This window comes from Piliocolobus tephrosceles, chromosome 1, assembly GCF_002776525.5.
Source record: "Piliocolobus tephrosceles isolate RC106 chromosome 1, ASM277652v3, whole genome shotgun sequence".
Taxonomy (NCBI): domain Eukaryota; kingdom Metazoa; phylum Chordata; class Mammalia; order Primates; family Cercopithecidae; genus Piliocolobus; species Piliocolobus tephrosceles.
This window is the reverse complement of record NC_045434.1, coordinates 196367130-196381326: the sequence shown is the minus strand read 5'-3', so window position 1 is coordinate 196381326 and position 14197 is coordinate 196367130. Positions and strand designations below refer to the sequence as shown.

Below are 14197 nucleotides of genomic sequence, written 5' to 3'. Positions count from 1 at the left end.
GCAAGACTCCGTCTCAAAAAAAAAAAAAAAAAATTTTAAAGTTTTGGCCGGGCGTGGTGGCTCAAGCCTGTAATCCCAGCACTTTGGGAGGCCAAGCGGGCGGATCACGAGGTCAGGAGATCGAGACCAACCTGGCTAACACGGTGAAACCCTGTCTCTACTAAAAAATACAAAAAACTAGCTGGGTGAGGTGGCGGGCGCCTGTAGTCCCAGCTACTTGGGAGGCTGAGGCAGGAGAATGGCATAAACCTGGGAGGCCACCCCTGCCTGGGCGACAAAGCGAGACTCCGTCTCAAAAAAAATAAAAAATAAAAAAACCTTTTAAAGTTTTAAAGGAGCACAAGGGGCCAGGCATGGTGGCTTACGCCTGTAATCCCAGCACTTTGGGAGGCCGAGGCGGGTGGATCACGAGGTCAAGAGTTCGAGACCAGCCTGTTCAATATGGTGAAACCCTGTCTCTACCAAAAATACAAAAATTAGCTGGGCATGGAGGCACACGTTTGTAGTCCCAGCTACTCAAGAGGCTGAGGTAGGAGGATCGCTTGAACCTGGGAGACAGAGCCTGCAGTGAGCCGAGATCATACCACTGCACTCCAACCTGGGTGACAGAGTGAGACTCCATCTCAAAAACAAAACAAAATGAAAAAAGAGCACAAGGGACCAGGCCTGGTAGCTCACACCCATGATCCCAACACGTTGGGAGGCCAAGCCAAATCACTTGAGCTCAGGAGTTTGAGACCAGGCTGGGCAACATAGCCAAATTCCAACTCCACAAAAAATGAAAAGATCGGGTGGACGTGGTGGCGTGTTCCTAGCTACTTGGGAGGCTGAGGCAGGAGGAGTTTGAGGATGCAGTGTCCTATGATGGTGATACTGCATTCCAGCCTGGGTGACAGAGCAAGACCTGATTCTATTAAAAAAAAAAAAAAAAACTTAAAAAAATCAAAATAAAAGAGAGCCAGGTGCAGTGGCTCACACCTGTAATCCCAGCACTTTGGGAGGCTGAGGCGGGCAGACTGCTTGAGTCCAGGAGTTCGAGATCAGCCTGGGGAACATGGTGAAACCTTGTCTCTACAAAAAATCGGCCAAGCATGGTGGCATGTGCCTGTAGTCCCAGCTACTCAGAAGGCTGAGATGGGAGGATCACCTGAGCCTGGGGAGGTCGAGGCTGAGATGCGATAGTGCCACTGCACTCCAGCCGGGGCAACAAACAGAGCAAGATTCCATCTCAAAAAACAAACAAGTAAATACATAAAAGACATAAGAGCACAGGGAACGTTCCACATTAACATCCAAAATCGTGGTACCTTGATACATATATTTTTATGCTTCAAGATAGTCATACACACTTATTTGATCAACTACAACACTCTCACACACACACACACACACACAAAACCCCTCAGACATCAGCTACCAGTGCGCAGGCTCAGAGAGGTAAAGCAATCTGCTCAGGGTTATATAACCAGTGGCACCTACAGCTAGGAGCTGGGCCCCCTGGCTTGCAGTCTGGAAGTCTCTGCAGGCAACAGAGCTTCAGAAATGTGGGCTCTGGAGTCAGACTGCCGAAGCCTGTGTCCCGGCTACACCACATCCCAGCTATATGACTTTGGGCAGGTGACGTGACCTTTCTGAACCTCCATTTCCGTATCTGAATCATGCGGAATACCTGCTTCATAGGGCTGCTGTGAGGATTATGTGAGATAATCCAGGTGAAGTATGAAGCATGTGGAAAATAAAGGCTTATTGTTGTTACAATCTAGAGCTATCTCCAGGGGTGGAGATGACGGGAAAACCTCTCCGTGGCATCTAAGGGCAAAGGCAGTACAGTCTCAGATGGAGCCTGTCAGGTTCATGACAAAGGGATATGAAAATCAGCTGTGATGTGAGAATCAAAGTCCACAGGGGAGGAACTTTGCCCTTAAACTGTCTCTGCCTGCCTGACTTAGGAAATTGTCCACGTAGGTTGTAAAGTTTTAAAAGAGCACAGGGACCATTCCACGTTCACATCCAAAATCGTGGTACATTAACACACACACACACACACGCACACGTGTATATATATATATATATATATATATATTTTTTTTAGACAGTGTCTCACTCTGTCCCCAGGCTAGAGTGCAATGGCTTGATCTCGGCTCACTGCAACCACTGCCTCCCGGGCTCAAGTGGTTCTCCTGCCTCTGCTCCCGAGTAGCTGGGACTACAGGAGCCTGCCACCACGCCCGGCTAATTTTTGTATTTTCAGTAGAAACGGGGTTTCACCACGTTGGTTGGCCAGGATGGTCTGGATCTCTTGACCTCATGATCCGCCCGCCTCGGACTCCCAAGACACACGTATTTTTATGCTTTGAGAGATACACATACACGCTTATTTGATCACTACACTCTGTCTGTCTTTCACACACACACACACACACACACACACACACACACACACGGTCTAGGGCTCAGGGGCGCCCCACCCGGCCTTTCTCCATTTCCCCTCACCTATCCCGAGATGTGGTCTCCGAGGTCTCTTTCCCGCTGTGCTCCCTCCGGACCCCTAACCCAGCCAAAAAGCGGGCCAGGCAGGCCCCTGGGACTCCGCACCGCTCGGCCATGGCGAATAAAAGAGCCGGGGCTCGGGCCGTCGGAGCACCTGACCGCTGGGGCTACCCGCATCCGCTGCATTTGCGGAGAAATGCCTCCTCCGGCCCGCCCCCCTGAGCAAACAGCGGCCCCACCCGCAGCCCATGCGGGCAGTGACCCGATCCAGATGCTGCCCATGGCCTGGGGCACTCTCCAGGACCCCCCAACCTCATTGTTCTCTCCCCACCTCGGACCGCAGACCCCAGACTTTCCGCACCCCCACCCCGGGGGCGTGGTTCTCCGCCCGGTCCGCGCTACATCTTCAAGCCCCTGGAGGCGCCAGGGCCCCACGCAGCCCCGGGTGAGCTAGCCCGAGAGCAAGACCTGCAGGAGGCCGGACAGGGAAAGTGGCCTGGGGCGAACAGAGACCGGGAGGCGGAGCTGAGCGAGGGGGCTCCCACAGGAGCAGGAGGTGCTGGACACGGGGGCAGGTCCGGGGGGCGGGTCCGGAATGGGCGGGGTCTTGCCCATTGGGCAGGGTCTAACGTGAGTGATTGGCGTCCCGCGCGGGGCCCAAGGTGTGACACGGGTGGGCGTGGAACCGGGACTTTAGCTTCGGCCCGGTGGGGCCGAAGTCCACCCTGCCATCGTTCTGCCGTGGTCAGTGGGGCTTGCTCCTCCCTGTGGGAAGCACCTACGGCCGGGAGCGGGCATCCCGTCACCACCACGGTGGGGAAGCCGCACAGAAACCCACGGGGTGCGGACGACGCCACCTCCTGGAAGTCGGCCAGAGAACCCCACTCTGTCGGCAAATCACTCTTATTTAGTAACAACTATCATCGATTGTGATCCTAACCGGGGCCTCCTGCCTCCCAGGCAATACCCTTTTCCGCCTGGCGCTGCCTCTATGACTCGAGTGGGGATGAGCACTTTGTACATTTCAGAGGATCCTCCGGGCCTACAGGGAGAAGGGCCATCAGGCCTCAGCTCCCCAGGGTCTCTGCCAGTTCTTCTCCTCCTGTAGCGCTTATCTGGCTGCAGCCTCCATGCCTTCCCTGAGCCTGGCACCTTGTTAGCCCAGAGTGTTGTGGTAACTAGACCCGGTTCACAGATGACATCATGCTTCTGGGTCGTGAGTGGACGCTGATATCTTGAGTCTCCTTCCTCGATAACCCCACAATGAGGGGCAACCCCCCCCCCCAGCAACAACCATGCAGGGAGTACCGGCTGGGGAGCATGTGGCCAATAGGGACGGTGAAACACAGGCGATGGGGGCAGCAGTACCCTCTGCACAGGTGTTGGGAACAGGACAATGTGCCCGACTGGGCAGCACAGTTGGCACCCTGCAGCGCGCTGGAGGGCTAGACTGTCCGTCGGTGAGTAGACAAGGAAGGCCTGGTCCTAGACAGGGAGTGGAACTCAAGCCCAGCTAAAGCAGATGGCTGCAGGCACCCACGGCACACACAGGCAGCACAGGCTTTTCCTGGCTGAGTCCCCTGACCTGCTCCCAGGCAAAGTGTGAGGTCTGGCAAATACACAGTGGCTTTCCCCCACTGCCCCCACCCCCCACCTAACTGTTGAAGCTCAGGAAGCCTCAATGGGTGAGAGAAGAAACATTTTTAATTGTTCTGGCCCTGCCCCCTCCCCAGGGGAGTCCCAGCACTGCTCAGGCTCACTGCTTTTGCTTTCCCCTGGGATGCTGAGGACACTTTGACCTCGTCTATGTCACAGCCCACGTGTTTCTCTGATGCCACTGCCATAAGATCTAGTGCCCCCTGGTGCCATTGGGCAAGGCAGGCCAGAGAGGCCAGGGGCAGCTGGGTGTGCACCAGGCCACAGGGCTGTGGGGCATGCAGTCGATGGTGCAGCTTCAGGTGGATGTGCTGGGTGAAGCGACTCCGGCAGACGCTGCACTGGAAGGGCCGGGTCCCTGAGTGAAGGCGCAGGTGGGTCTTGAGGTTACTGGAGCTGCTGAAGCGCTTGTGGCACACCTGACGGGAACGGGCCCTGGCATCAGCTTTGTCCTCTGGGCTGGCTCAGGCCTTCTACTCCCTCTCCTCATCTTGGAAATACCCATGACCCACATCTCTTTCCCTCCAGGCCTGGAAGCTCTTCCAGTGATTTCTCCCTGGGTCCCACAGTATCTAACACATTAGAACCAGGCAGACTTGGGTTAGTGTCCTTCTTTTTTTTTTTTTTTTTTTTTTTTTTGTATTTTTTAGTAGAGACGGGGTTTCAGCGTGTTGGCCAGGATGGTCTCGATCTCCTGACCTCGTGATCTACCCGTCTCAGCCTCCCAAAGTGCTGGGATTACAGGCTTGAGCCACCGCGCCCGGCCAGTGTCCTTCTTTTACTCCATGTGTGACCTTGTAAAAGTGACTTCTCCTCTCTGAGCCTTCCACTCCTCATTTGGCAACATTGGTTATTAATAACTAGCTTCATGGATATGGTGGACTGAATAAGATAATCACCTAGAACTCTTAAGTGTGAAGCTGCAGCTTCAGTGGATGTAATTAACATTTACAGGGGGCTGCCACATGCCTGCAGTTGGCTTCACCTAGTCTTCCCCAGGACCCTAGGGAAGCATGACTAAGTACTAGTACAACTCCTATATTATAGTAAGAAAGCAGAGGCTCAGAGAAGTGAAGCCACTAGCCAAAGGTCACACTACAATTTGGAGACAGAGCTAGGATTTGAACACAGGTGGCCTGATTTTGCAGCCCAGACTCATAATCATGGCACTGCTTTCATTTCTGCCCCTGTCAAATGGGAAAGAACCCCTGCCCTTCTGACTTCCTGAGGGATGTGGCTGGGCTCACAGAAGGAAGGAGCTGACATCAAGCTGATAGTTTTTCTACTTTGATACTACGGGTACACTATAGCATTAACTCCTCCGACAACTCGGGGAGGTAGAGAATGGGTATCCATCTACTCTCCATGACCTCCAACTTCATTGTTCTCTCCCTCCCCCAGGCCTTTGGAGTGACCTTCAGTATTACCCATTCCAGGCTGAGAGGGGTCATTTTCAATTTTCACTCCCCCTTCCCATCTCCACTTGCTCAGGAGGACTGGGGAATGGAGGCTGCAGGTGCCATCCCTCCAAGGGCCTAAAATGTCTCGCCAGCCTATAGGAGTACAGAGTAGGCGGAGGAGGATCTCACCGAGCACTTGTGGGGCCGCTCCCCAGTGTGCACCAGGTGGTGCTTCTGCAGGTGGGCGAGTTGGGTGAAGCTCTTCTGGCACAAGGCACACTGGAATGGACGCTCTCCGCTGTGCACACGCAGGTGGACCTGAGTCAGATGCGGGAGAAATGCTGCCAACTGCCCAGCACCCCCAGCAGGGCCTGAGGTCCTCTCCGAATCTCTGCCCACTTCCCTCTCCTTCCCTATCATCTCCCTCAGGGCCCATCATCCCCAGGATACCTCCACTCTTTCTGCTGCCCTGCAGGGGAGATGGTAGTGGTCAGAAGGCCAGGTAAGAGGTACCCCAGGTATGTTGTGGAGCACTGCTATTCAAAATGTGGTGCACATTGGCCGGGCGCGGTGGCTCACATCTGTAATCCCAGCACTTTGGGAGGCTGAGGTGGGCAGATCACCTGAGGTCGGGAGTTGGAGACCAGCCTGACCAACATGGAGAAACCCCATCTCTACTAAAAGTACAAAATTAGCTGAGTGTGGTGGTACGTGCCTGTAATCCCAGCTACTTAGGAGGCTGAGGCAGGAGAATCACTTGAACCTGGGAGGTGGAGGTTGCGGTGAGCTGAGATCACGCCATTGCACACCAGCCTGGGCAACAAGAGCAAAACTCTGTCTCAAAAAAAAAAAAAAAAAAAAAAAAAATGTGGTTCACAGACCGGCAGTGCTGGTATCACACTTAGGGAGCATGTTAGAAATGCAGGTTCTCAGGCCCGGCCCCAGACCTGCTGAATCAAAAACTCTGGGAGGGCTGGGCACACACATGCTCATGGCTGCAATCCCAGCATTTTGGGAGGCCGAGGAGGGAGGATCAATGGAGCCCAGTAGTTCAATACCAGCCTGAGCAACATATTGGGACCCCCATCTGTACAAAAAATTTAAAAATTAACCAGGTTTGGTGGTGTGTTCCTGTGGTCCCAGCTGCTGGGAAGGATGAGGTGGGAGAATCCCTTAAGCCCAGGAGTTTGAGACCAGCATGGGTGACAGAATGAGACCCCACATGAAAAAAAAAAAAAAAGATAACTCTGGGGCTGGAGCTACTGTGGAGGCTGAGGTGGGAGGGTCGCAAAAACTCTAGGAATCTGCACGTTTACTAGCTCTCCAGGTGGTCTGAGGCTCATGAAAGTTTAAGAACTCCTGCCCTGCAGGATCCGGTAAGGCTTTTTTCCCCATAACCACAACGTGCCCTCAACTTCAGAGCTAGCCAGCGAGCGCACAGCTTCCGGCCTTTGCTAAAGCACTGAGATGAGCCCCCTGGGCGCCCCCTGCTGGACGGTGCGGATGGTGAGGCCAATCGCATCGGCGGTCGCGCTGATTTGTGGGATCCCACTTGAAAAAGGTTGGTCATAGGACTGTGGTCTAGACTCACCAAAATCTACCCATTCCCTCATCTGACTGCCCAGAAAAATAACTAAGAAGCTTAACTGGGCCGGGCGCGGTGGCTCAAGCCTGTAATCCCAGCACTTTGGGAGGCCGAGACGGGCGGATCACGAGGTCAGGAGATTGAGACCATCCTGGCTAACACGGTGAAACCCCGTCCCTATTAAAAATACAAAAAACTAGCCGGGCGAGGTGGCGGCGCCTGTAGTCCCAGCTCCTCGGGAGGCTGAGGCAGGAGAATGGCGGGAACCCGGGAGGCGGAGCTTGCAGTGAGCTGAGATCCGGCCACTGCACTCCAGCCCGGGCAACAGAGCGAGACTCCGACTCAAAAAAAAAAAAGAAGCTTAACTGGGAGTCCAGAAACGATGGTTGTCCAGGAAAGGGCTTTCTTTGCCCAGAGCAAATGTTGAGAGACTGAACCTAACACTACCATTAAATCAGGGTGATCTTAGGCAAATGCTGCCCATTAAAAGCCTCAATCTCCCCATTTTAACCTAAATGAGACGATCTCATAGGCAGTCCTCTAGGGTGGCAAGGACTTTGGTGGCCGTCTTATCCTATATTTCTACTCAAATGAACCATCCAAGGTCACTTGGCCCTAGAGGTTGCCCAGGAGTGCCTTCTAGCTTTGAGGTCCTTGCTTCTAGAAGCAGACTGGGGTGCATGGGGGACCCTGAAAGATGGTGAAGGGAGCAGCAGAGCCCAGGAGGCAGGTACCTTGAGATTGGAGAGCTGCCCAAAGCTCTTGCCACATACATTGCACTCGTACAGGATTTTGCCATTCTCCTTTTTCAGTGGGTAAGGCAAGGCTGAGGTGCCTGTCCGGGAATTCAGTGGGACTCGCTTTGCTGGAGATGCCATGCCACCATGCTCCAGGCCTGGGGAGTCGGTTGGGGCAGCTCCAGCACCTGGATTTCGGGCCTGGGAAGGCAGGGCTTGGCCAGAGGCTTGGAAGGCCCCTGGGTAGGGAAGCAGGGTCTCCCCCCGAGTGCTGGGGTGCCCAGGCTCATTGACCATCATCAGCAGGCTAGGCATAGCCATTGTGGGGTAGGAGTTGTCTTGAGGCAGCAGGAGGAGGTGGGGACATTGGTCAGAAGGTAGGGCCCCATAGGTGAATAGGTGGGGTGGAGGCAGGAGAAGTGGGTATCCAGGGTAGAAGGTGTGGAGGAGGAATGGGAACTCCTTGGAGATGGAGTTGGCAGGGGGGCCGGGGCAGAAAGCCAAGGGACTGGGGCTCTTTCTGTTCTGCAGTGGTGGTGGGGAAGAGCTGTTATGAGGAGAGAAGGCTGGGCAGGGGGCCCCATTGCCAGCTCTTTCTGGCTGTTTTCTCAGCTTGTCCTTGTTCCGTGGGTACTTGACTGTGAGTTTCTTATCATCGGTGGAGATGGCATGCAGCCCTGGTGGCTCTTGCTCTAAGCAGGAAAAGGAAGGCGGTCAGGTCCCCACAGTCTGGGGTGAGGTTCTGTCCTCCATCAAACCTGCCCCGCTCGGGGCTGAGAAAGACCTCCAGCCTACGAGCCTGCTAGCATTTTTGTAGTGCTGAACAATTTCAGGGGGAGAAAACAGTTCAAGGTCCCTATTAGACACCCAGGTTGAGAAGTCAAGTGGGCAGATGGATAAATTGGGTTGGAGTTTAAAGGAGAGCTCTGAAGTGGACACATAAATCCAGGTGCCATGGGTACAGATAAGATCACATAAGGGTGAGGCTAGATCTGCTGTGTCCAAAATGGCAGCCACTGGACATGTGACTAGATTTACATTAATTAAAATGATTATAATAAAAAATGAAGTTCTCAGTTGCACCAGTCATAGTTACAGTGCTCAGCAGGTATGGTATTGGACAGCACAGGTATAGAACATTCCCATTATTGCAGGGAGTTCTAAGAAACAGTGCTATTCTAGATAAAGAGTACTAAAATGAAAAACCTGTTAAAAAGTAAACTGTCAGCAGGTGCAGTGGCTCATGCCTGTAATCCCAGTGCTTTGGGAGGCCAAGGCAGGAGGATTGCTTAAGCCCAGGAATTTGAGACCAGCCTGGGCAACAAAGCAAAATCCCGTCTCTACAAAACAATAAGAAAATTAAGGCCAGGTGCAGTGGCTCACGCCTGTAATCCCAGGACTTTGGGAGGCCAAGGCAGGCAGATCACCTGAGGTTGGGAGTTCAAGACCAGCCTGACCAACATGGAGAAACCCCGCCTCTACTAAAAATACAAAATTAGCTGGGCATGGTGGCGCATGCCTGTAATCCCAGTTACTTGGGAGGCTGAGACAGGAGAATTGCTTGAACCTGGGAGGCAGAGGTTGTGGTGAGCCAAGATCATGCTATTGCACTCCAGCCTGGGCAACAAGAGAGAAACTCTGTCTTGAAAAAAAAAGAAAAGAAAACAAAGAAAATTAGCCAGGTGTTTGTGGCATGTGTCTGTAGTAGTCCCAACTACTCAGGAGGCTGAGGAGAGAGGATTGCTTGAGGGCAGGAGTTGGAGGCTGCAGTGAGCCATGATTGTATCACTACACTCCAGCCTATCTAAAAAAAAAAAAAAAAAAAAAAAGCAAGTTGTCTTGTGGTTGGATTCTTATTTACTCAATCTCACTGAGCTGTTTCACTCTGTGCTCTGTGCTGGGGTCCTAGAAATAAAGAACACAGCAAGAGAGTCCTTGCCCTCCAGGAGGTCATTGTCACATAAGGAAATGGTATGTTACAATAAACCTAGAACCTGGGTAGAGATAAGATCCCACTTTTGTGGATGAAGAAACCAGTCCTCGGTGTTGTGTCCAAGTCCATAGAAATAGAAAGGGCAGAACCGGGACTCCAACCCCAATTCCCTGACTCCCAGCCCGGTGCTGTTTTTTTTTTTTTTTTTTTTTTTTTTGAGATGGAGTCTCATTCTGCCACCCAAGCTGGAGTGCAATGGCGTGGTCTTGGCTCACTGCAATCTCTGCCTCCCGGGTTCAAGCAATTCTCGCGCATCAGTGCTTTTATAAGACCCCAGTGCTTTTATAAGACCCCTCTAGGGCTGGGCGAGGTGGCTCACATCTGTAATTTCAGCACTTTGGGTGGCCTAGGCAGGTGGATCACCTGAGGTCAGGAGTTTGAGACCAGCCTGGCTAACATGGCAAAACCCTGTCTTCACTAAAAATACAAAAATTAGCTGGGGGTGGTGGCACATGCCTGTAATCCCAGCTACTCTGAGAAGCTGAGGCAGGAGAATTGCTTGAACCTGGGAGGCAGAGGTTACAGTGACCGGATATCATGCCATTGCCCGCCAGCCTGGGCAACAGAATGAGACTCCGTCTCACAAACAAACAAACACTTCTCTAAGCAGACAAAGTACCATCCCCAACCCCCGCGACCTGGGCTATACCTACACCAGCTCCCACACACGTCTGAGAAGCCAGTGCCCAGCTTCTCTGGCTCAGGTATCACCACTGGAAAGCCCCCTGCACCCTCAGGCCAGAATTCCAAGGCCAAAATGTGGAAGTACAGTATGCCCAAGGCTCTGTCTTCATCGGTGACATTGCGTTGTCTCCACCACCCATCCCCAAACCTAGCAGTGCCCCCCAGCCTCCAGCCTCTGCTAGGCACAGGTGCAGCCCCGTGCCCTGGGCTTACTCATGCTCAAGGTGTCCTCTTGGAGGCCCTGCAGGGCTGTGCCCAGGGGTGCCGGCCGTGGGGTGCACAGGTTCAGGTCCAGGTCCTGTAGGCAGGCCAGAAGCGCAGACCTGCCCGGTGCCAGGGGCAAGGGACACAGCCAGCTGGCACAGGATGGACCATGAGCATCCACTGTGTCTGGAAGTGGTCTGCAGGCTGAGAAGACCTGGAGGGCAGGAGCAAGGGGTTTGGGGGCTGGTGACTGGGACTCCATGGGTCCCTTAGATGGCCCCTACCCCGATTTTGGTTTCCAAAGGGGAGAATAAGCCAAAACAGCCACCACAATCCATATCTGTCACTCAAATGACATCTCTTCCCTCATCTAAAGATCTCTTTCCCCCAGAATTTTCCCACCCATTGCAAGATTGCCTTCCTCCTGTCCCCAGGACCCCCTCTAGCCCTGTTCTCCCTCCCTGCCCAACCCCATGTACCTCTGACCACCCTGGTCCCCAGTGTATCTCAGACCATCACTGTAATTTGAATGGCACCACAGTGAGCCCAAAGAAAATCCCCATCAAAGACTATAAACTCCGCAAGATGGCCCTGAGCCCCCGCTCACTAAGGCCCAAGGCCATGGTCATAGCAGCCAAGCCTGCTGCATGAGGCTTCCCCTTCTTATGCCCCACAGGACAGTCTGAGCCCCTGAGGCATGGGGAGAGGGTCTGTGGCTCCTCAAAGGAACATCCTTATGACGTGCCTGGACTAGGGGGTGCTCAGGACTGGGGAGGAGGTCCAGGTCCCTTCAGACATTCCCCCTTTTCCTCCTAACGTCACCTCCTACTATAAGCAGACTACCCACAAAGGTAAGGCTGGGATTCTACCTTACCTGGTCATCTCGGAAGAGCTGGAAGTCCAGGCTGGGAGACAGGGAGCCCCCTGTACGTCCCAGGGCCATGGGCCTATGGCAACAACCCAATTGTGTAGCTGGTTCTTCCTTCATATCCCCGTTACCTGCTGGGAAACAGGTGAGTTACAGGTAAGCTGTGGAGGTCCTGCAAATAGGAGTCTGAGTTCTGGGATTGGCTGTCCCATTAATATGCTGCATAACCACAAGCGATTCACGTCCCTTCCTGGACTCAGTTTCCCTATCTGCAAAATGGGAAGGTTGGTCTAGTTGATGTGTAAGGATGCTCTCACTGTTGACATTTAGAAGCCAATGATGCTCTCCTGGTAGGTGTGGGAAGATTAAATAGAGATTGGCCAGGTGCAGTGGCTCAAGCCTGTAATCCCAGCACTTTGGGAGGCTGAGATGGGAGGATCTTTTGAGGCCCGGAGTTCCAGACCAGCCTGGGCAACATAATAAGACCCTCTACAAAATAAAAAACACGGCAGGCACGGTGGCTCACACCTGTAATCCCAGCACTTTGGGAGTCCAAGGCAGTTGGATCACCTGATCCAGTCTTTGGGAGTTTAAGACCAGCCTGGGCAACATGGTGAAACCCTGTCTCTACTAAAAATACAAAAATTAACTGGGCATAGTGGTGCACACCTGTAATCCCAGCTACTCAGGAAGCCGAGGCATGAGAATCACTTGAACCCAGGAGGCAGAGGTTGCAGTGAGCCAAGATCGTGCCACTGCACTCCAGCCTGGCAACAGAGTGAGACTCCTTCCCCGCCCCAAAAAAAAGAGGAAGGCCCACCGTTCCAGCCTGGGCAACAGAGAAAAAAAAGGGAGGCCCAGGCAGGTGGATCACCTGAGGTCAGGAGTTTGAGACCAGCCTGGCTAACATGGTGAAACCCCGTCTCTACTAAAAATACAAAAATTAGGCCAGGCACAATGGCTCATGCCTATAATCCCAGCACTTTGGGAGGCTGAGGCGGGCGGATCACCTGAGGTCAGGAGTTCAAGACCAGCCTGACCAACATGGTGAAACCCCATCTCTACCAAAAATACAAAAATTAGCTAGGTGTAGTGGTGGGTGCCTGCAATCCCAGCTACTCAGGAAGCTGAGGCAGGAGAATCGCTTGAACCCAGGAGGCGGAGGTTGCGGTGAGCTGAGATCATACCACTGCATTCAGCCTGGGCAACAGAGCAAGACTTTGTCTCAAAAAAAAAAAAAAAAAAAAAAAATTAGCTGGGCATGGTGGCTCATGCCTGTAGTCCCAGCTACTAGGGAGGCTGAGGCAGGAGAATCGCTTGAACCCAAGAGGCAGAGGTTGCAGTGAGCCGAGATCACATCACTGCACTCCAGCCTGGGCAACAGAGTGAGACTCTCTCTCAAAAATAAATAAATAAATAAACAAACAAACAAATAAATAAATAACTTAGCTGGGTGTAGTAGCCTGGGCCTATGGTCCCAGCTACTCGGGAGACTGAGTTGGGAAGATTGCTTGAGCCTGGAAGGTTGTGGCTGCAGTGAGCTGAGATTACACCACTACACTCTAGTGTGGGTGATGACAGAGCAAGACCCTGTCTCAATCAATCAATCAATCAATCAATGGAGATTAGCCATTCGGAAGTGAAGAGCAGAGCTGTCTTGAGAGGAGAGGAAGGCCCTCATGGAGGTTACTTCCAAGAAAGTGCAGAGATCTGAGAAAACATTCCAGATTCTTCAGGGCTACAGAGAAGCCACCCCCTTCTGTGCTGAGAGGGATCCCTGACTCTACCAACCAGAGGCCCCCCACCAAGGGGGAACCCTGCATCCTAGCTCACCCAGACAGCTCTTCTGGACAACTGAAGACACCTCAGTGTCCTGTCACCCAGGCTGCCCAGCTCAGCGCTCTCACCAGGGATAAAGCCTGAATGAGTGGACCAAGCCCCTGGATGCCTCTGACTGGCTTGACAGAGAGACGCGAGTGCCCAGCTGTCTGCTCACCCAGCACCAGGCTTCTCTGCCATCTTCCACCTGAGGCCACACAGCACAGGGATCACTTCAGCCCAGCAAATGTCCCAAGACCCCTTCCCCGTCCCCTCAGGGACCACCCTTTGAATCCCAAATGCCTCTCAGACCCTAAACCCTCACTCCAGTGTCTCAGCCCTCCAAAACCCCTTCTCCTTTCCCTCTTTCCTCTCTCCTCCCAACGCTGCTTCAGGTCTCAAAGCAAATACCATTGCCACCCGAAAGGCCGCTGGCTGTGGGGCTCTCCACTCGGCGCTGCAGCAGTGCTCCTGGCTGGGAAGGAAGGAGGTGGGCAGCCAGGCCACAGTTGCCTGTGGCTGAGGCCCTGGTGGGAGTGAGAGATGGCAGGAAGGTGTTACATTTGAAGTTGCCACAGATAGGAAGTGGGGGCAGGCAGGCCTGGGGGCCCTGCAAGGCCTGACAAGGGAGCACTATCCACTCGGCTTTGCCTACCTGTGGCAGCTCTGGAGGACAACCTGCTGGTGTGCATTGCAGTGAACTGGGGCTACTGGAATTTCAGGATGTGCGTGGGAGTGGGGCGGGCTGTTATTTCTGTTCTC

The 14197-nt window shown here is 53.4% G+C and overlaps 1 protein-coding gene across 2 annotated transcripts; it reads right to left on the bottom strand.

Moving 5' to 3' along the window:
- Positions 1-4176: 4176 nt before the first annotated feature.
- Positions 4177-13965, bottom strand: ZNF683 (zinc finger protein 683). 2 transcript variants are annotated; one of them, XM_023219863.1, is made up of 6 exons: positions 13847-13965; positions 11624-11751; positions 10759-10963; positions 7866-8560; positions 5736-5864; positions 4177-4565 (listed from the first exon to the last, which is right to left on the bottom strand). In XM_023219863.1, exons 2-6 carry the CDS (start codon positions 11735-11737, stop codon positions 4194-4196), a joined length of 1515 nt encoding a protein of 504 aa, XP_023075631.1. In that variant the 5' UTR covers positions 11738-11751; positions 13847-13965; the 3' UTR covers positions 4177-4193. The 2 variants fall into 2 exon arrangements, with proteins under 2 accessions (XP_023075631.1, XP_023075632.1); XM_023219864.1 differs by having other exon boundaries at positions 11624-11748; positions 13847-13960.
- Between the last annotated feature and the right edge of the window lie 232 nt (positions 13966-14197).

Excerpts from the sequence above, each read along its gene's own strand:
- ZNF683 (XM_023219863.1), bottom strand. The coding sequence starts at position 11,737 with ATGAAGGAAGAACCAGCTACACAATTGGGTTGTTGCCATAGGCCCATG. Across the intron at positions 10,964-11,623 it reads AGCTCTTCCGAGATGACCAG|GTCTTCTCAGCCTGCAGACC; the intron begins GTAAGGTAGAAT and ends CCTGCCCTCCAG. Across the intron at positions 4,566-5,735 it reads AGCGGCCCCACAAGTGCTCG|GTGTGCCACAAGCGCTTCAG; the intron begins GTGAGATCCTCC and ends CGTTCCCGTCAG.